Below are 23,716 nucleotides of genomic sequence, written 5' to 3' on the forward strand. Positions count from 1 at the left end.
ATGACCATAGATATATGGGTTTATTTCTGGACTTTCAATCCTATTCCTTTCATTCATATGTCTATCCTTATGCCAGTACCACACTATTTTGATTACTGCAGCTTTGTATTAACTTTTGAAATTGGGAAATATGGATCCTTCAACTTTGTTCTTCTGTTTCAAGACTTTTTAGCCTATTCTGGGTCCCTTGAAATTCCACATAAATTTTCTGATTGGCTTTTCCATTTCTACAGCAAACAAACAAACAAACAAAAAACACAAAACAACAACAAAAAACACAAAACAACAACAACAAAACTCCACTGGTATTTTGATAAGGATTATATTTAAACTGGAGATGGTTTGGGGGAATACTGCCATCTTAACAATATTAAGCCTTTTAATCCATGAATGTGGGAAGTCTTTTCACTTAATTAGGTCTTTCAGCAATTAATTTCTTTCAGCAATATCGTGTAGTAGGAAATGACATTTAAAGTTGACTGAATGTGTGGAGTGAGAGGGGAATGGAGTGACCTGAGATGGCATGTGGGCAAGGGCTCAGGCTTCTAATGTGGTAGCTGATGACACTCTACCATGGGAAACAAAGGCTGAGAATGCAAGGGGGAGACATTGTTGAATTCAGTTGAGATTTACTGAAACACAACACCCATGAGATATTTAATGTGGAGGGTTAACAATCTTCTTTCAAAACACCCTTACTCCAGCAAGAGTGGAAGCTTTGTATTGAACATGACATTTCAAAGCTGAGAGCTCTTTTTCAGATTTTTTTGTCATCAAGAAAAAAATATGTCTCATATAGTTTCTGCATTATGTATTTTATGGTCTCTACCATATCGATAGGCTATTATATATTTATCTGAAGTGATTAGAATCTTGTTTAAAATGGTATGTGTTCTTAAATACTACCATAGAAAAAAATCCTTTCTTTGAGTTTTAACATAGAATACAGTTGCAGTTTCCCAACCTTTGGATAAATTGACCCCTTCATACTTAACATACAATTTTCCTTTAAATATTCTGTAATTAACAGCACAAATACAGTATACTTTGAATCAAATACGGAAAAATTTTCTCATGTAGTTCATTCCTATTCTCTCATGCTCCTTTTCCCACATACTGCCCTCCACATACAACATATGTTAAATGCAAATGACAGGTGACACTCAGCTCCTTGTCAGCTCTTCTAGGAGGTAGGTAGACTAAAATTAATGCTGTGGTGATCTAGTGCTTAGGCCACTGTATCACCTATCGAAGGTTAATTTTTCATATTTATCAGTATATTACTTAATATTAGCAAGAACAATTTTTTGTATATTATTCTCTAAAATGTTTATAAAAAGGACATCTTATTTTAAATTATTCAATTTTAAAACCAATCTGTAATGACTGTCTTGAACTAGATGAGTAAATCTCAAGGTTTTTAAAACTCAAACTAAAGTCAATATATAGCATGAATTTATAGTAAAATATCAGAATGCTAGTGATTAAACAAGACCTAAATCAGGGCACTGTTCTATTGTAGTGATACTGTATAGTAACTACATAAAATGAGAAATTGTCTACTTCATGTGAATATTATTAATGACAGGACTTTTTTTTTATTAAAATGGAAAGAATACAAATAGCTCATATCAATCAGTAAAATACAATAGTGTTCAGGCTTTAATATCAACATTAAATCAAAGCCTATGGAGAGAAAAGGGAATAGATTTAAGAAATTTTAGGAGAAATAAGAAAACATCACTAAACTTGTTACTCTAAGTTGCAGACACCTGCCACAGGCAAAAAAATTAAATAAATAAAATGGCAATTAAGTTGATTGCAGTACTTTAATATTGTAAAGAAAACTTATTAAAATACAGATTTTTAAAAAATCTTACATTCTTGACAATATAGCATCACCTACCTTTCTAAAAATAGTACGGGTAAACACAATTGCAGAAAATGTATGTTAATTAGTGGTACAATACTATGGATTTAAAAACTCTGAAACACTCCTACTATCTGCTGCTTTGAAATCAGATTATGGCCTGGAAATTATGTCAGGTTGGTTCCCAAATGGAATATTGGGTCCCAGGCCAGTATTAGTAAACTTTGTCTATTTTGATACAATTTCTCCATCAATGAAAGCATAAATCACAAAGAAAAAATTTAACCAACCAATTATTTGAGATATCAAGAAAGGAAAGGAAATCAGTTTTGTAAAAACACTTTTCCCTCTTTTTATAAGCTTCTTTATTTACTCCGGATAGTTAACATAACAGTGTTCAATAGTGAAGTAAGCAGATTTTACACTCACTATTACTGCACGGATAGAAAGAGCCATATGCATTTTTGTTTTTATAAGTCATCTCAGATCACTGCAATATGGCACATGAGAACAGAGATTCAGAGGCACAAAGTTAATAAATACATTTAACATTGTCAAGCATTCAAAAGATAAATGCAATCATGTAGCAAAAAAAAAAAAAAAATCAGTTTGTAACTTTGACCTTTCCCAAGGATGTGAAGAGTCTTTTCGTGTGTCAGAAATCTCTATAGCAAAGATTCCTATGAGAGAGAAAAAAATTGCAGGTTAATAAATTTAATAAATTTAAGATTTCATTGATGTACAACATGTATTCTGACATTACTTTGTCAATACTAAAAAATTTTTTTCCCAGCCTCTGTGAAGGGAAACATAGACAATGTATTTTTTTCATTCAGCTTTCATAAACTGTGATATATCCATAACATGGAATAATATTCAACAATAAAAAGAAATGAACTATCTTTTTTTTCAAAATTTTTAAATTTAAATTAAATTTAGTTAACATATAGTATATTATTAGTTTCAGGGGTAGAATTTAGTGATTAATCAGCTGCATATAGCATCCACTACTCTTTGCATCAAGTGCCCTCCTTAATGTCCTTCACCCACTTACCCCATCCCCCTACCCAGAGCCCCTCCAGCAACCCTCAGTTTGTTCCCTATAGTTAAGAGTCTTTTATGGTTGTAAATACAACTTGGATGGATCTCATGGGCATTGTGCTAAATGAAAAAATCCAATCTCAAAATGTTATACACTGTGTGTGATTTCATTTATATCACATTCTCAAAATGACAGAATTAAAGATATAAAGAACAAATCAGTGTTTGCCAGGGAGGAGGAGGGGAGGGCTGTGACTATAAAAAGGTTATCACAAGAGGGAGAAAATTCCTTGGTTCTGATGGACAATATTGTATAGTATTCTGCTTGTAACTGTGGTAGATGAGTCTTATATTAAAAAAAAAACACACCCACCTGCACACACATACATATGAGTGTATGTAAAAATGAAATCTGAATAAGGCCTATGGCCTAGTTAATCATTTTGTACCAATATCAATTTCCCAGTTTATAAGATATTGCCATTGGGGAAGTTGGGGTAAGGATATGTGGGATTATCTGTATTATTTTTGCAACTACTTATGAGAATGTAGTCATTTCAAAATAAAAAGTGTAACAAAGCAAGCAAAGCCTTGGTGCGGACATACAAGGAAATACTGCTCAGCAGTTAAAAGGAACATGCAACAAAATCTGATCCATACAATAACCTGGATATATCTCAAATATATTATGCTGCATGAAAGTCAGCCACTAGAGGATATATATGTGATTCCATTTATAGGACAACTTTGAAAAGTTAAATATATAGGGGCAGTTAACAGATCAGCGGTTGGGGAAAGTAAATTAAATACACTGACTGTTGTCTAGGTAATAGGTGGCAGTCAAAACATACTATTTAAAACTAACAGCAAAAGGCTAAGTAAGAAAAAGGAGAATTAATGGCACTCTTTAAATTATTAAGAGGAAGGTGACTACTATAATAAAATACAAGCCTTGAATATCAAAAGAAATGACCAAAAGCAAAGAATAGCCAAATTGAGAAATGCAGTAAATGTCACACAATAAACAGTTATCATAAGATAATATGACAGAATTGAGACCAAATCTTAAAGTCATATCAATAATGTGAAAAAGCTTACCTCATCCACTATTTTAAAATGGCTCGTAAAGCAAAACTTAAATCCATACTATAAATAAGAGAGATACTTAAAATTCAGTGACTCAGAAGAGCTAAAAATAAAGAGATGGACAAAGATTTGCAAGGCAGATGGAGACATTAAGTACCTGTAACTCTAATACTAGACAAGTAGACACAAAGCCCCTCCCAACTCCAAAAAATTAAATGTATTGGAAATGCACACTTCATAAAATCCACATTCCACTGAAGATACGGCAGTTCCGAATATCCATGCAGCAATCAAAACAGCAAACTTACATAAAACAACATTTATAGGAGATAGATAAAGAAATAAAAAAATAATAACAGGAGATTTTAAAGCACCATTCTTAGTAAAACAGGTCAAGTGAATAAAAATTAAGCAATGACATAAAAGAACTAAATAAAATTAAAAAGGTAAATCTTTTATATATATATACACACACTAGAAATATATACATTGATAAGAAAGAATACCTCTTTTCAGGGGCACATGAACTATCCACACAAATTCATCATGTAGTAAAGTACAAAGAAAACATCAGTAGTTTCCACAATAGAAACATTATAAACAACACTCTCTAATCACAATGCAATAACACTAGAAATTTAAAAATGAAATGGAAACACAAAAAGCTCTTCTAACTGGAAATTATAAGATTTTCTATCAAATAACTCTTGGGTAAAAGTGACACAAACAGAATTTACAGAAATTTACACAGAAATTACAGAACTTCTAAAAATTGATAATAAAAACAACATATCAGAATCTATGGGATACATTTAAAGTAATGATCACGGGAAAATTAATAATATTTGTATCAATAAGAATGAAAGAATGGCAATAAATGAATTAAATTCCTAACTTAAAATACTGAGGGAACAAAACCAACTAAGTAAATAAAAAGATAGCAGAGGAAAGAAATAAGATAAATGAAACCATAAATTAGTAAGATAAAATAAATCAATAAATCAAAATGCTGTTTCTTTGAGGCAATAAACAAAGTAAACAAGTCACTGGCTAAGGTAACAAAGAAAGAGAAGAGGAAAGCACATATCTACAATTAAGAAATGACAATGGGATATAGCTATTTATAAAAAGGAAATTTAAAAATTCATAAGATAAAGCATTGGTTACTTCTGTGCAAATAAATTCAAAAACTTAGAGAGAGGCACCTCATGGCTCAGTTGGTTAAGTATCTGCCTCCAGCTCAGGTCATGGTCCCAGGGTCTCGGGATGAGTCCCATCTTGAGACTCCAGTGGGGAGTCTGCTTCTCCCTCTCCCTCTGTCCCTCCCACACTCATGTATACATTCATGCTCTCTCTCTTTCAGTCTCTCAAATAAATAAAATCTTTAAAAAAATTTGATCCTAGAGAAAATAGATTATTTTTAGACAAATAGAGATAAAAAGCTTAAAACAAGCCCCCCACCCCAAAAAACAGAAAAATTTATCAAGGAAGTATACCTCACAAAAAAGAAAGAACCAAGGCTGTGTGGTTTCACAGGTGACCCAAACAAATCCTTAGAGATCAGATGATCACAAACTACATAAATTGTTTCAAAGCACAGTAAGTGAAAACTCTCAAATTCCTTTTTTGCAGCAAATATAACACTGATATCTAAACTTGCTAAGAGAGTACAAAGAAAAAAGTTATAGACCAATATCACAAATATTGATACACAAATCTACAATAAAATATAAGTGAACATTAAGAATAGAATACATTAAGACCAAGTAAGGTTTATACCATAAATTCAAAGATGGTTCAATATCTGAAAATCTTTTCAAATAATTCACAAAGTAACAGTTCTAAAGAGAAAAAACATATCTCTATAGATGCTGAAAAAGCCCTTGAAAAAATTAAACCCCCATTCCTAATAAAATATAAAATCTTGAGAAAATAAAAATGGGCAGATATCATAAAACATTTATACCTCAGTTCTAAAGCCAGCACCTTACATTTACTTGACAAACCCTAGAGGCATTCCCACTTAAGGTCAGAATCAAAACAAGGATGCCCATTTTCTCCACTACTGTTTATCACTATTCTGAGGATACTAGCTATTGCAATTAATTAGAGAATACAATTCAAGAGATAAAAATAGGAAAAGAAGAAATAAAAGATCTCTTTTTTGCAGATGACATGATAACATATCTGGACTCCCCTAATGAGTCAATGATAAAACTTAATGAAACAATAAAAAAAATCTAGCACAATAACGTGATGATAAATTAACATGCAAAAATAGCATTTTTTGAAGAGAAAATGAATGGGGAGAAAAAACTAAAGATAAACTATCTAGGAATAAACTTAAGAAATGTTCAAAACCTGTTTAAAGAAAACTGCAACTCATTTTTTAATTAAAAAAAGATTTTGATTTTATTTATTTATTTATTTATCTTTTATTATTCTTGAATGACACATGGGAGTTTGAAAAAATGGAAGGACATCCTTTTTTTTGGTTAGGACAGCTCAACATTACCAAGATGTCAGTTCTCCTCAAGTTAATTTATAAATTTAATGTGATTCTAATAAAAATTCCAATGGGCTTTTTAAATTGGAGCTAGATAAGCTAATGCCACTTTCAGATGCAACATCCTAAGTTTTTGTTGTAGTGTTCAATGATTCATTAGTTGTGTAATATGGAAAACAAACTCACATGAAAATATAGGCAAATACTTAAAAGGAAGTGCTCTTATAGACACTAGATTATCGGTATGCTGGAACTGGCTCACAGCTGATTGTAAATATTCAGAAATTTTGTGAGCTGGTGGTTAAACTAGCTTGGTAGCTTGAAATTGTACAATATATTTATAGAATACATAGAATTGTGTAATCACTATATTGTACACCTGAGACTAAGATAACACTGTATGTCAACTACACGTCAACATAAAGAAAGAGAAAGAAAGAAAAAAAGAAAACAAGAAAGAAAGAGGAAACAAACAAAGTGGCTTCCTGGCCACAGTGGGCATATTTACACCACTGAAATTGGCAAATGCTATGAATCAGGGCTTCTCCCTTCCCTTCTTCGGAGAGCCAGTTTACCAGCAAACCATAAGACTAGTCCTAAAAAATGAAAAATATTACAAAGGCTCTATAATTAAACCAGTGTGGGATCTGAACATAAATAAACCCAAAGGAACAGAAGAGGAAGTCCAGAGAGAGACTTGAATCACTTGGACAAAATATTTTTACTAAATGATCTTTGAAAAACTGGTTAGTCATTTGGAAAAAAGTAAAATTAGATCCATTTTTCATACCGTATACAAAATAAACTTTAAATGGATCAGAAATCTAAATGTAATAAGTTTATATATATATATATATATATATATATATATATATATATATATAAAACATATAAGTACTAAAACATTGAAACTAAAAACACTGATTTTCTCTGTTATCTATCTGGGTATAAGGAAAGATTTTTCTAACTATAAACAGAAATTAGATGTTTAAAATATATTTAAAAATTTGACTACATAAAAACAGAAACTTTTCCTTGTAAAAAATAGTTTAAGGGGCACCCGGGTGGCTCAGTGGGTTAAAGCCTCTGCCTTCGGCTCGGGTCATGATCCCAGGGTCCTGGGATTGAGCCCTGCATCGGGCTCTCTGCTCCATGGAGAGCCTGCTTTCTCTTCTCTCTCTGCCTGCCTCTCTGCCTACTTGTGATCTCTGTCTGTCAAATAAATAAATAAAATCTTTTAAAAAAATAGTTTAAGTAAATTCAAAAGAAAAGTGACAAAATGGAAGAAAATATTTGCAACATATATCAGTAATAAAAATTAATTTCCCATTATTCTTTTATAATGTGAAATAGATCTATTGTTGCTCATTAAATATGTTAGCAGAAAGCAATGTGATTCTTTTCTCAGCAAAGTCAACAGGGGGTGGGGGTGGGAGGATAAAGATAATAGTTCAATTTCTGATAACATTGAAAAATTCATGTACTAAAAGTAAAGTGAGAAATAAAAACTGCTTTGTAAATCCAAAAAAAAAGTTAATTTCCCACATTTACAAAGAAAATTTAACAAAAAGAGAACATTCCATTAGAAAAATGGGCAAAAGAAATGGCTAATTTAAAAAAAAGATATAAAACAGCCCTTAAACATATGAAAAGATATTAAAATTCACTCATAGAAAGAGAAATGCAAATTAAAACTACACTGAAATACCATTTCTTACCCACCATACTCACAAAAACTCAAGAACTTGACAGTATACTCTGCTGATGATGCTGTAGGGAAACAGGCTCTTTAAACCATAGTTGGTAGGAATGAAAAATACTACAACCCTGGCAGAGGGGGATTTGGGCACTATTTAACCAAACTATATACATACACATTTACTCTTTGACCCAGAAACCCTGCTTCTAGGAATTTATCCTGTAGATATCCTCCACCAATATGAAAATACATTCATTATAGCCTTATTTGTAATTGCAAATTGTTGAAAACTACCTAAATGTCCAAATATAGGAGGTCAATTGCATAACTATGGTATGTCCATAAAATGGAATACTATGCAACTGTAAAAAGGAACAAGGAGAATCTGTATGAATATAAAGTGACTTCTAAAAGAAGTGAGAAAAGAAAAGTGTAAAGAAACATATATAGTATGCCACCTTTTGCATATGAAAAGAAAAATATACCTGAATATCATTATATAAACCATAAAGCAATATGGGGGACATGGGATGGAGGGTATATAGGAGAAAATAACACTTCTCTGGTTATTACTTTTTGCAGTTTTGACTTTTAAAAGCATATTAATCTACATATTCAAAAATAAAACTAAATCAAGGAAAAAAACTAGGAAGGGGAAAAATGAAAAGTGAAAGCAAATTGAAGTAAATGAAACTAGTGTTATTTTAAACGCATATCATAATCACAGCAAAACGGGAAAAAAGGAATTAATCTAAGTAACTTATAAACTCAGTATTTGACTGTATGCCCTCAAGATTTATGCAGAGTAGTATATGGAGACAGGAATTACAAATAGATCATGAACTTTAATGTTGGTCTTTTTAATGTAGTGACATAGGTGAAGAAATTTCGAACCTATTTTAGATGCACTCTGGGATTGAGCAAAAGAGTAACTACATACATATTGTTGATAAACACGATGTTGAGCCAGGGTTCCCACTGTAGAAGAAAGGACATACAAATACAAAATTGAAAAAAGAAAGGAAGAAACCTGGGGAGATGGTTTGGAACTAGAGGTATTGCAGGTTTTTAAAATGTGTGCGTGTGCATGTGCGTGTGTGTGTGCACACCCATGCATGCATGGAAAGAAAACATATGTAAAAGTGTGAGTAAATAAGACAGCAAATGTGTTGTCTCAAACATAGAGAATGCAAATGGAGTAAAATTTTAAAGATGAGTATGGGTAAAAGGTATATAGCTGTTCTGTGCATTATTTTATTTTTATTACTTCTTATAAGTTTGAATTTATTTTGAAATTCAAGCATTTGTACAAAATTTGTGACATATCAGAATATATCTAAAATATTTTCCTCTGAAAAATAAACTGCTTTCCTAAAGCATAAGCATTTTATGGTGCTATAATTAACTAATATTTTGTTAATGTAAGCATATGGAAAAATTTAAGTTTTAGAATAAGAAGAAAATTACATTTTAAATATATAGCATATAAACATTAGATAAAGATCTTTCATTTTAGCAAATTTATATAAAACTAATGATCAAAATACTTCACTTTTATGTCTGTATACTTAATCATGTAATTGTGTTTAAATAGCACTATTAATGATAGATTGATTTGAGCTTCCTCACTTCCTCAAATATTCTATATCGTCTCCAGAGAATGGATCCTTGAACTACTTACTCTTCTAATGATCGATCTAGGCCTCGGTCAGGAGATCGATGGTGAGCACGTTCTGGTGAATGGCATTTTGTATTTGGCTTTATTGTAGAACTCATATGATAAGCATTACTTGAGTAATTCTGGCGGCGAAGTTCTTGTACAGCCCTTTCCCTGAAGCAAAATAGTGAGGCTTTTAAATTTTATATCCAGTGATGTTACTAATACCATCATAAAACTGAGTTCAGTTCATACTTTAAAAGCTATCATGAAATTATCAAACTCTGTTGTTATATAAAAACAACAACAACAACAACAACAACAACAACAAGGCTTTCCAGACTGAATACTGCATAGAGACGAACTTACCTTTCAAAGCGCTCCGTCCCTAGTTGTCGTTTGGTAATGTCTAAATCAGCTTCCAACTGTGTTACAACATTTCTGAACTGGGCCACATCTCTACTCTGGATGGCCCTGTGTTAAAAAAGTATGAGTGACAGCTGATTAAATTTAAAATATGGCTAGGACTTACCACATTAAACCATGTTGGCAATGGTTGCTCAGTAGGAACCATGCCAGACTGTGATTTTTATGGATGTATTAGTACACCTAAAATATGCCAATTTTAGCAGTAGTAAATGTGAATATAGCCTACTTGAAAAGGCTAAGCTCTCTCGGTCCCATTCAATTAGTTAAACCTTCTCTCTCTTTCTCTATGTTTAGATGGGTAATATTATCTATTATCTATCTATATTATCTATTTTTTAAAGCACTTTAAGGTATTATATACAAACTAGTATTATAACCAAATAATCAATACCATTGTTAGTTCTACTATATATATTTATTAAATCAAGTGTCTTGTATATACTGATAATGAAATTTGATTCATGCAATTTATATTTGCATATACAAACTGTATACATAAACAAACTGTAAAAAACAAAATCTCTTCAATTTAACAAGGATCCTCCTTAGAGCCAAACAATGCCTCAAAAACTCCGTGATAAGGCACACTATCATAAGGAAGATGGTGAAAGCAATGAATGCTGCTTGCACAGAACATTCTATCCTCTTTGCCTGCCGGACAGCACTGTTGACTGCAGAAATCTAAACTTTAGAGATTAAGAACGTAAGAGTTTATTATGCTTACCAGTTCTAAGTGATTGTACATTCTAAAACAGAATGCATCCCTAAAGGTGAGGGGGTTGGGCATATTTCACTAAGGTAGATTTCCAAATACCAGCTTGAGAAAGTGATCCTGCAGAACCAGTTGAAGATATTACAAAAGCCCAGCTACAGTGACTGAAAAGAATGACTCACAGCAGCCATAACCTGAAAATAGTTTCTCAAGGTGGCTTTGCAACCCTTCCTCAGTCAGGGGGTCCTAGGAGTGACTGATTCCTGAGACCATGATTCCTATCCTTCCCCCCAGGTCCCATGCTCAGATGGGAGGACAGAGTTGAGGGGATGAAAAAGTGTTATAGATGGGACAGATAACAGTAGAGGCTAAGGGTCCCCATCAGTTTTTGTGAGAGGTCATCTGGTTTAATAATAAAACATTCACTGTCCAGGCAGGCATTTCTACTACCTCCTAGCCAAGAGTCTTGTAATAAGATGGCAATGGAGCTAGGGATGCTTAAAAAAACAAAAAACCCAAAGTCAGTGCTCTAAGGGAAGTCTTCAGTATTCTGTGAATATAAAAGAGTTCTTCCAGGTACCCAATATATACTTATAGGTGCATAAGGAAATACTAAGTGACAAGTCTAAATACCAGGCAGCAATCCAGGTGGGTCCATAAACAGAAAAATTCCTCTGGTTTCAGTAGTGCTCAATTTTTTTCCTAAAAACTTGTTATAATATTTCTAAAAGGTAATGTTTTAGGTCAGACATTCTATTATATCCAAAGCTCTGTTGGAAATAATCAACAAAGATGGTTCAATTTAAATTTAGATAAACATATAATAGAAACGAGTACTAAATCTTAGGCAAATCACAGTATTTCTGATTCTCAGTTTAATTAATGGCAAAAGATGGGCACTAAATTGTCTAAATTCCAGCTTTTAAATTCTACTAACCTATAAAGTTTAAAAAAAATTTAAAATACGAATTCATGCTACTGTATTGCTAACCAACTCACATTTTATTTTCTGCCAGACAAAGGTGTTCTTTAAGAAGCTGAATTTCAGATTCTTTTTCTTGAAGTGCTATCTGAGACTGATATTCTTTGTCTCGATTGGCCACCAGCAAAGCTTCTAGATTCTGCATGGAGATTCTCTCATTTGTCATCTGACTCCTGAGGAGTTCTATTTCAGAGCGAGCAGAATCTAACTCATTCTCCATCTGTATGATAATAGGAAGATATCTATACTTATTCCAATTCATTTAACTGATCTATTATCAGAGACTCATAAAATTTCTATATAATGTTATAAATTGACAACTGCTTTTTTAAAAGATTTTATTTATTTATTTATTTGACAGACAGAGATCACAAGCAGGCAGAGATGCAGGCTGGGGGTGGAGGGAGCAGGCTCCCCGCTGAGCAGAGAGCCCGATACGGGGCTCAGTCCTAGAACCCTGAGACCATGACCTGAGTAGAAGGCAGACGCTTAACCCACTGAGCCACCCAGGAGCCCCCTGACAACTGCTTTTAATTTCTTAATTAGAAATTATGTCTTCCTTCTTACCAAACACACACACACACACACACACACACACAGTATCACTTTCTTCAATTCTCTGATCATATAAAAAAATTCATTAATTTAACACTTGTTAATAATCCCAAACTGCAAAGGATTTCCATTTCCAGAATTTATATTTTTTTATATATTTATGCAAGACTGACATGGTGCTATACATGACTATAGCACTATATATATACATGTTTTGTCCTAAGGTGATCCTAAGGTGAGTTACAAATAGTTAACTACCTTGTAGAATATTATTGTCCTTCATAGTTAAGGAAGATAAGGAGCTGTACATTCCCTCTCTTGCATAAACCTGTGGAAAGCTTAGTTTTTTTAAGGTTTTCTTGAGTCTCAAGAAGGCTCTGTAAGCCAAATGTTTCTTCAAAAGGAGGAAAACCAGATATTGCTTTTTAGAAAAAAAGTGTTCTTTATCTCATAATACACATTATAATAAATTATAGATGTATTTAAAAAGTTAAATGTGAAAAAACAGAACTTTAAGAAAAAAGAATTTAATAAAGATGAAATTATGAGGGAAGAGTGAGCAGATAGGGGAAGGACTGTATATACTAGATACAGTTAAGAATGATGTATAACCATATAAAAAATAAACACAGCAATAGTCAATATAAACCTAACCAAAATTTAGAAGGAAACAACTGGAAGAATATAAACTCAGTTTGTAGGGTGACAAATGGTAGCTACACTTGTGGTGAGCACAGCATTTGTATAATCTTATTGAATCATTATGTTGTACACCTGAAACTAATTAAAATTTTGTGTCATCTATACTCAAGGTTTTTTTCATTATGTTCAATTAGCCAACATATAGTACATCATAAGTTTTCGCTGTAGTGTTCAATGATTCATGAGTTGCATATAACACCCAGTTCTCATCCCAACACATGTTCATGTTTAAAAATTTTTTTTAAGAAAATAAGTAAAATGTTTAAATCTTATACTAAAAGGAACTCATATGAATTGATGAGAAATATGAACAAATCATAAGAACAGAAGATTTATAAAATATAACTCATTAGTAAACATATGGGGAAAAAACTACCCTTACTAATAATCTAATAAATACAAAATAAAACAAGATGCTATTTCTAGTCCACGGTTTCCTAATCTTAACAATACTGACCTTTTGGGTTGGAAAATTATTTGGTGTAGGGAGGTGTCTTATGTGCTGTAGGATATTTAGCAGCATACCTGGTCTCAACTCATTAGAGGCCAATAGTATCCTCCTACCCCAGTTGTGACAATCAAAACTAACTCCAGGGGCACCTTGGTAGCTCAGTTAAGTGTCTGACTTAGGATCTGGTTATGATCTTAGGTCTGGAATCGAGCCGTGTTTGGCTCCATGCTCAACAGGGAATCTGCTTCTCTCTCTCCCTCTTCCCTTCCTCCCACTTGTGCTCTCTCTCTTTCTGTCTCTCTCTCAAATAAATAAATAAAATATCTTTTAAAAAAACGTCTCCAGACATTGTGGAATGGCCACAGGGGAGCAAAATCTCTTTCAGTTGAACCATTGTCCTAGTTTATCAAATTGGCAAATTTCTTAGTGTGTATTAACATTAAAATGGGCAATGGCAATTTCATACACTCTGCCAGGAGGAATACAAAATGGAAGATCATTTTTTTTTTTTTTAGAATCACTTCTTTTGGCAATAGCTTTATTGGATTATAATTTACATACAACTCATACAACTCACCCAATTTCCATTTACTTACAATTCAACTGTTTTTTTTTTCATTTGTTTGTTTTCATTTAAATTCCAGTTAGTTAACACATAGTGTAATATTAGTTTCAGGAATAGAATTTAGTGATTCATCACTTACATATAACACCCAGTGGTCATCACAACAAGGGCCCTCCTTTATGCCCATCACCCATTTATCCTATCCCCCACCTACCTGCCCCTTAGCAACCCTCAGTTTGTTTTCTGTAATTAAGAGTCTCTTCTATGATTTGCCTCCCTCTCTTTTTTTCTTTCCCCAATATTAATCTGTTATGTTTCTTATATTCTTCATATGAGTGAAATCATAACATATTTGTCTTTCTCTAACTGACTTACTTCACTTAGTGTAATACATTCTAGCTCCACCCACATCATTGCAAGTAGCAAGATTTCATTCTCTTTTATGGCTAAGTAATAATGATGCAGAAAAAGCATTTGACAAAATACAGAATCCTTTCTTGACAAAAATCCTCCACAAAGTAGTGATAGAGGGAAAATACATCAACATCATAAAGGCCATATATGAAAGACCCACAGCTAATATATCCTCCATGGGGAAAAACAGAACTTTTCCTCTAAGGTCAGGAATATGACAGGGATGTCCACTCTCACCATTGTTGTTCAACATAGTAGTAGAAGTCCTAGCCTCAGCTATCAGACAACAAAAAGAAATAAAGGGCACCCAAATTTGCAAAGAAGAACTCAAACTTTCACTCTTTGCAGATGACATGATACTCTACGTAGAAAACCCAAAAGATTCCACCAAAAAATTGCTAGAACTGATGCAGGAGTTCATCAAAGTTGTAGGATACAAAATCAAAGCACAGAAATCTGCTGCATTTCTATACACCAACAATGAAGCAGCAGAAAGAGAAATCAAGGAATTGGTTCCATTTACAATTGCACCAAAACCCATAAGATATATAGGAATAAACCTAACCAAAGAAGTAAAAGATCTGTACTCTGAAAACTATGGAACACTTATGAAAGAAATTGAGGAAGACACAAATAGAACATTCCACACTCATGTATCAGAAGAGCAAATACTGTTATAATGTCTATAACTACCCAAAGCAATCTATGCATTTAATGCAATTCCTATCAAAAACACTACCAGAATTTTTCAAAGAGCTAGAACAAATAATCCTAAAATTTGTATAGAACCACAAAAGACCCCAAAGAGCCAAAGAAATCTTGAAAAAGAAAACCAAAGCTGGAGGCATCACAATTCAAGACTTCAAGCTCTATTACAAAGCTGTCATCATCAAGACAGTATGTTACTGGCACAAAAACAGACAGACAGATCAATAGGATGAAATAGAAAACCCAGAAATGGACCCTCAACTAATCTTTGACAAAGCGGGAAAGAATATACAACGGAAAAAAGACAGTCTTTTCAACATATGATGCTGGAAAACTTGAGGAAATCCTTTTAACCTATTTTTTTTTCTGTTGTGGCTTGTGCTTTTGATGTGGATCTAAGAAAGCATTACCTAACCCAAGGTTGCAAAGATTTACTTAGTGTTTTCTCATTAAGAGTTTTATAATTTTAGCTCTTACATTCAGGCCTATAATCTATTTTAAGTTAATTTTTGCATATGGTATGTGGTAAGAATCCAGCATTATTCTTTTCCATGTGGATGTTCAGTTGTCCCAGAACCATTCATTGAAGAGACTATTCTTCCCTCATTAAGTTGTATTGGCATCAATTTTCTGAAAATCATTTGACCACAAATTTAAGACTTTATTTCTGGATTCTCAATTCTGTTCCACTGGCCTGTATGTCTTTCTTCATGTTGGAATTACACTATCTCGATTACTGTACTTCTGTAGCCAGTTTTGAAATTGGGAAGTGTTAGTTCTCTGATTTTATTCTTTTTCTTCTCTCTCTCTCTTTTTTTAAGATTTTTTTAAGATTTTTTTTTAAGATTTTATTTATTTGAGAAAGAGAGAATGAGCAAGGGGGAGGTAGAGAGGGAAAAGAAGACTCCCTGCTGAGCAGGGAGCCCAATGTGGGGCTTGATTCCAGGACCCTGAGATCATAACCTGAGCCAAAGGCAGATGCTTAACCAACTGAGCCACCCAGGACCCCAGATTTGTTCATTTTCAGGATTGTTTTGGCTACTCTGGGGCACTTGAACTTCCATATTAATTTTATAGCACCTTGCCAATTTCTATAAAGAAAGCAGCTGGGATTCTGATAGGCATTGTATTGAATCTATAGATCAATTTGGGGGTAGTACTGCCTTTTTAACAATGTTTAGTCTTCTAATCCATGAATACAGAATGTCTTTCCATTTACTTAGGTCCTCTATAAATTTTTTTTTAGCAATGTTTTCTAGTTTTGTAAAGTACAAGTTTTGCACTTCTTTTGTTAAAATTACACCTAAACATTTTATCTCCTCTTGGTGCAATCCCTTTTGATGCAATCTCATCTGATGGAATTGTTTTATTTTCATTTTTTTGGATTGTACATTGCTTGAATATAGAGATGTAACTGATTATTGTATATTGATATACAACATACTTGGCCTGCCAAGTTTCTGTGGACGGATCTGCTGTAAACCTAATTTGTCTTCCCTTATAGGTTAAGGACTTTTTTCCATTGCTGCTTTCAGGATTCTTTCCTTGTCTGTGTATTTGGTGAATTTGACTATGATATGTCTTGGTGTAGGTTAGCTTTTGTTGAATTTGATCAGAGCTCTCCGTGCCTCTTAGATTTTGATGTCTGTTTTCTTCCCCCAATTAGAGAAGTTTTCAGCTATAATTTGCTCAAATAAACTTTCTGCCCACTTTTCCCTCTCTTATTCTTCTGAGACTCCTGATACAAATGTTATTATGCTTTAAGGAGTTACTGAGTTCCCTAAGGCTACATTCATGATTCAATACTTTTCCTTCCCTCTCCTTTTCAGTTTTATTATTTTCCATAATTTCATCTTCTATATCACTGATTTATTCCTCTGTTTCAGCCATTCTCATTATAATTGCATTCAGTCAGTTTTGCATCTCAGTTACAGCACTTTTTTTTATTTTGGCCTGACCATTTTTTAGTTCTTTTATCTCTATAGTAAAGGATTCTCTAGTGTCTTTGACACTTTTCTCAAGCCCAGCTAGTATCCTTATGATTGTTGTTTTAAACTCTGGTTCAAGAATCTCACTTATATCTGTTTTGATTAAATCCCTGGCCATTACTTCTTGTTCTTTCTTTTGGGGTGAATTCCTCAAACTTGTCATTTTGTTTAGGTCACTTTTTTGTGTGTGATTTTTAAGAAAGACTGTTACATTCTGCTCCTGAGAGTAATGGCTATGTTAAGAAGAGGTCCTATATGTGCTGGGCCTGGTGCTTCAGGAGGTGTTTCAAAGCGTGCACTCTGCTATTGTGTATTGGCTGCTCTTTCCCTCAGGTCAGTCCTCTGCAGAGCTTCTTCTTGCCTGCACTGGGGGGTGTCTGGACCTTGTCCACTCTGCCAAGTTTTAACTGGGTGTGTTTTGGTCTGCTTGTTAAAAGAAGATGGATTCTACTTTCCTTAGACCTGAAGCTTTGCAACACTCTATGACTTGGTGTGTGCAAGGGGTTTGTGCTGGTCTTTTAGGGGAGAGGCCTGCTGTGCTGATTTTCAAGTAGATTTGCCCTAGTGGAGATGCACCTGCAGGGCACAAAGGGGTGGGTCTTATTTTAAGCAGGGCCAGCATCCACTGGGGGGTGTTCTGTTGCTGACAAGTTGGTCAGTGCTGATGGGCTTGGCAGGGGGTGACGCCACTCTCTCGACCCCAGGCTGGGGAGTTTGCACCCACCACTCTTCAGGAAGCCCTCACAGAAGAGCAAACAATCTCTCCCCTTGTGTCCCCAGCTTTCATCAGATTGCTGCCTGTCTGTGCCAGAGTACTCGTGTGTTTTATCTCAGACGTGCAGCTAGGTTTCAAAACTCCAAATTTTAGGGACCCACACTGATCTGCTGGGGGAGGGTCTTGCCATGCTGTTGCTGGTGCTGGCTAGTCCCTGAAAAGCAGTTGCATGACCACACGGTGGTTCAGAGTTTATGTTAAAGCACAGCAAAAAGGTAGCACCCAGGTTTGTTGCCCTTAACTGGTTTCTTTGTTCCTATGCCAGTAAACAGGGCAGCACATTGGTGCCTGCCAGCTCTTTTGTTCCCAGAGAGGCCATGCCACCCTTCCCAAATGCACTCCAAGAAGGGGAAATGTTTCTCCCTGTGGGACCCAGGGGATCCTCAGACCATACTGCCTGCTCCTGATCTCTAGCCTCCTTCCTCACTGGGGCACTGCTAAGCCCACCAGTCATTACTGTGACAATGGCACGGGCTTCTAATACTTCAGACTTTGAGCACCACTACTTGTGGTAGGCAACCCCTCTCCTTTTCCCAATCAACAGTTTTGAGGAATAGTTTTTCTTGTGCAATCCCTTGTGTGCTGCTTTAACTCTTTCTCTCCCTCTTTCTCTCTCACCCTTCTCTCTGTGATCAGGGCTTCCACTCCCCTGCAGCACCTACAGTTCTTTTCTCCCTCAAATCAACTCTCTGTAACTCCTATTTTCTACCTCTACATGTGCAGTTTGTTTTACCAGTCCTCAGGTCAATTTCTTGGGTGTTCGGAATGATTTGATAGTTATCTAGCTGTGTTCGAGAGATGAGACAAGCTTATGCCCTCCCTATTCCTCCACCTTAACTCTAGAGGAAACCATGTTTAAAGAAGTAAAGGAATGTACGATGACAATGTGTCATCAGTAGAGATTAATAATAATTATGAACTGTTCTCAAAGGCAGTTTCTTTTGCTTGCTTTATTTACCTGTAGATGAGTCACACTTTCTTGTTTCTTTGAAAGTCAAATTCTTGTCATTGATGAACACTGGACATTTAAGATTCTATATTATAACAACTCTGAATACTGATCCTCCCCATGTCAGGACTTACTGTAATCCTTCATTGCCTTCCTTCCTTCCCTATCTTCCTTTCCTTCCCTCCTCCTTGCCTCCCTCCCTCCCTTTCCCTGGACAGTTCCCATGAAGTCTATTTCCCTTGCAGTATACAACTTCTGATGTTATTCCTCAGGGTATGTGCATAATCACTCTGACTCATTTAACATCAGCATGTTTACAGTCTCTCTAAACCTTTCTATTGAGATGACAGTGGATTTAGTCAAGCTATCTTTGATTGTCTCTCTCCTTGATCTTCTTGTTAAGTTTCTAGCTGGTCTGTTTCTATTGCTATCATCTAAATGCTAGTCTCCATTAATTGTTGACTAACTGCTCTATTGATTTCACAATGGCCTATGGGTATAAATTGCCTTACAGACTGATCCAATTAAATTTGGACTCCTTTGCCAGATGGTAGGGATAAGTCTTTAAGGCTTGCTCTAACTCCAAAGGGGGACTCTTAGCTATCACTTTCCATGGTTCTTTATTAAGCTTCTAAGTAGCATATTGTTTTGCTTCTTGTTATCATGAAGTTACTAGTTTTCTTTAAAAAAAAAAAGTTTTATTGCATGACTAATTGCTGAAATCCTGAGGATGAACTGGATAATGCAACAGCTGCCCTTCTGGGTTTAGGTGTTGCTTCTTCATGGAATCCATGCCTGAATCTCTGGTATACAACTTTTACATGCCTCATTGAACTGGTCCCAGTGGTATTTCACCTTTTAGCCTTTGCACTCAAGTTATACTTTCTCTTCTACTTGGCAGGGCAACAACAATTTGCCACATTGACTTCTAAAAGTGGTAGGCCTTAGAGCCACAGCAGCAGCACATGTGCATCTCCTTGCCATGCTTTCCAAATGATGACATTCACTTCATCATCTCAGTTCTATGGCTGATATAAAAGAGAAGCCATTTATGCTACATCATGCTCAGAACATCTTCCCAGGAGAGTACCACTCGTTTCTTTGTAATTGTGTTTCATAACTTTCTGAAAGCTTTCTGACTATATATGCCCAAATTCCCACTTCTGGGAATGCATCTTAAGAATATAATGCAAAATGTGATAAAAGTTTTATGTAACAAAATAATACCATGTTGTTTTATACACAAAAAAAATCTGAAAAATTTTTACTGCCCAGCAATAAGGAAGTAGTGAAAAGTAGAATACTCAATTTAATATGCTACTATTGCAAATATGTAAATGAACACAAAAATCTGGCTAGGAAAAGAAAAGAGCTTGAAGAAAATACAACAAAACATTTATAATAAGAGAATGGTTCTCATTCTAGTTTTAGGTTCTAAAATTCACTGTAGCCTAAGAAGATTATTATACTTTTAAAAATCTTTTGTTTCATTAAAAATTATATGAGATTCTCCAAAGCACATTTTATATTATTCCTAAGAAAATCATCCACAACACAAGTATTAATTAAAGAACATTAAAGGATGTATATTTAGAATTCATATTCTTGACATTCCTCTTAAGAAGAGTTAGATAAGAGACAGATATACTATATTTATTTGAAAAATGGAAAACTAAGGCCTGGGTGAATTGGTATGGTTATACCTATCTCAGTGTTGCGGAACATCCTCATAAATATGTGACTACCAATTGACCTATGTACTGGACCTAGATACTCAAAGACTCCCTACCCTCTCCCCTGTACCTGAAATGTGGGTTCTATTTGTCTTTCCCACTCCTAGAGGCTGCTCCAAAGACACAGAGGTGGTATATTGATACAATGTTGAAAACACCCACACAGTATATGACTGAATCCAGTTAGGACCTCTTTATAAATGTTTAAGATTTGGTAGGCTAGTGCAAGGATCCATTCATCCTTCTCCTGTCCAAGACAAGGCTCATATGCAAGTTCCCTTTGCTTAATAAAACTGCCACCTATCAGTCTGGAGTAGCTTGTCTCTTTTTGTGGTCTCTCTAAGTGCTCTGAGTACAGGGACTATTTTCAAATTATACCTAGAAAGCTTCTAGGTGGGTTACAAATCAAAAATCAGTAAATAATTTTTTTTAAAGAAGAAAAGTAAACTAAGACTGTAAAAGATTCTAAAATTCCTTATTCTAGTGCTTTAAATAATTTCACTGGAGAATGAGGATAGATATATAGATCTTTTCCCCTTAACCTCTACTTCCTTGTTTAAAATCATCTGAGTGATTCCGGGAATGCACAGCTGGCTCAGTTTTCAAATATCAATCAGTATAATCTATCATACCAACAGGCTAAAGAAAAAAATGAGTATATTAATTGATGTAGAAAAAGCATTTGACAAAAATTCAATACTCATTCATGATAAAAACTCTCAGAAATACAGACATAGACAGAAATATCCCCAACTTAATAAAAAGCATCTACAAAATTCTACAGATAGCAGTATGCTTAATGGCGAAAAACTGACTCCTTTTTTACCCTAAGACTGGAATAAAGCAAGAACTTTCACCACTCTTATTCAACATAGCATTAAAGTACTAACCAGTATAATAAAGCAAGAAATAGCATAAAGATTGAACATGAAGAAATAAAGTCCTTATCTTCAGATAACATGCTCATCTATGTAGAAAATTGCAAAGAATCTACAGAAAAACCGCTAGAACTAATAAGTGAATTCAGTAAGGTCACAGAATATAAGATAAACATTCAAAAATCAATACTTACATATACTTGCAATGAACATACTCACAGCAAAATTAAAACTACAATACCATTTACAGTAACTCAAAAAAAGAAAGAAATATTCTACATTTTGTAGTTGTAAATCTCACAAAACAGGTACAGAACTTACATGTTGAGTACAACAATCTGATAAAAGAAATCAAAGAAGATCTAAATAAAACATGCCATATTCATGGATTGGAAGTCTCAATACAGTAAGGATGTCGGTTCTTCCCAGGTTTAATGTGATTCCTATCAAAATCCCAACAAGATTTTTTATGAATATAGATACAGTATCCTAAAATTTATATGGAAAGGCAAGGAAACTAGAATAGTTAAGACAATTTTGAAAAAGCAGAGTAAAGTGGACGAAATCAGTCTACTTGATTTAAAGACTTATTATACAGCTACGGTAATAAAAATTGTGTGGTATTAGGGAAGAGACAGACACATAGATAAATGTAAAAGAATAGAAAAACAAGAAATAGGCCCACTCTGTATGTCCAAATGATTTTTCACAAATGTAAAGAATCAATTTAACGGAGGGAGTAATTTTTAGAAAAAATACTATGACAATAGTAAGCTACAAAAAAATGGTACTGAAACAACTGGACACCCATAGGCAAAAAAATGAAGCTTGATGTAAACCTCACACCTGATGTAGAAACTGACTCAAACTGGATCATAGCATTAAATGTGAAACATAAAACTATAATATTTTTAGAATAAAACCTAGGAAAAACCTTTAGGACTGAGAGCTATGCAAAGAATTTTTAGACTTAAAACCAAAAGCACAATCCATAAAAGGAAACTGATAAACTGCACATTACCCAAACTTAAACTTTGCTCTTAGAAAGATGCCGATAAGAAGATGAAAACACAAGCTACATATTGGGAGAAAATACCTACAAACCACGTATCTGATAAAGGACCAGTATCTAAGATATAGAAAGAATGCTTAATATTCAACATTAAAAAAGTAAATAATTCATTGAAAACATGGGCAAAAGATACAGAGAGCTGTTTCACCAGAGAAGATATATAAATGGCAAATAATCATATAAAAATACGGTCTGCTTCATTAATTTAGGAAAATGCAACTAGACAATGATATAGCACTACACCTATATCAGGATGGTCAAAATAAAAAATAGTGACACCACCAACTATGGACAAAGATGTGGAAAAACTGATCACTCACATATTGTTGGTGGGAATGCAAAACGGTATAGACTGGGGGAAACAGTTTGGCACTTTTTAAAAAATGAATTATGCAACTACCATATAATCCAAAAGCTGCATTTCTGGGCATTTAATGAAAAATGAAGACAAGTTTCACACAAAAACATGTAGACAATGTTTACAATGGTTTTATTTGTATGATCTAAAAACTAGAAATAACCCAAGTATTCAATGCATGAATGGTTAAACAAACTGTGTTACACCCAAAGCATAGAATACTGCTTAACAATGAAAAGGAATGAACTACTAATACATACAACAACCTAGATGACTCTCCAGAGAATTATGCTGAGTGAAAAAATCCAAGCCCAAAAAGTTACATACCATATGATTCCATTTATGTAACATTCTTGAAGTGATAAAATTAGAGAAAGGAAGACTAGATTAGTGGTTGCTATGGGTTAAGGAGGTGGGTAGGGATAGAAGGGAAAAAGACAGGGCTACAAAAGTGCAACATGATGTATCCTTGATGGAAATGTCCCATATCTTGCCTGATTCAATGTCAACATCCTGGTTTTGATTTATACAATAATTTTACAAGAGGTTATAATTGGGGAGACCAGGTAAATGATACTTTGTATTA

At 34.1% G+C, this 23,716-nt stretch overlaps 1 protein-coding gene across 1 annotated transcript in view; it reads right to left on the reverse strand.

Moving 5' to 3' along the window:
* Positions 1–1,817: 1,817 nt before the first annotated feature.
* TSGA10 (testis specific 10) overlaps positions 1,818–23,716 on the reverse strand; it is a 126,021-nt gene continuing 104,122 nt past the window's right edge. The window contains exons 17-20 of the mRNA XM_080814887.1: positions 12,000–12,202; positions 10,229–10,333; positions 9,884–10,033; positions 1,818–2,550 (exon numbers count right to left, since the gene is read on the reverse strand). Of these exons, the coding sequence (XP_080671013.1) occupies positions 2,526–2,550; positions 9,884–10,033; positions 10,229–10,333; positions 12,000–12,202 (483 nt within the window). The 3' untranslated portion in view covers positions 1,818–2,525. The remainder of the gene's footprint in view (positions 2,551–9,883; positions 10,034–10,228; positions 10,334–11,999; positions 12,203–23,716) is intronic.

Source organism: Martes martes, assembly GCF_963455335.1.
Source record: "Martes martes genome assembly, chromosome: 9".
Lineage (NCBI taxonomy): Eukaryota > Metazoa > Chordata > Mammalia > Carnivora > Mustelidae > Martes > Martes martes.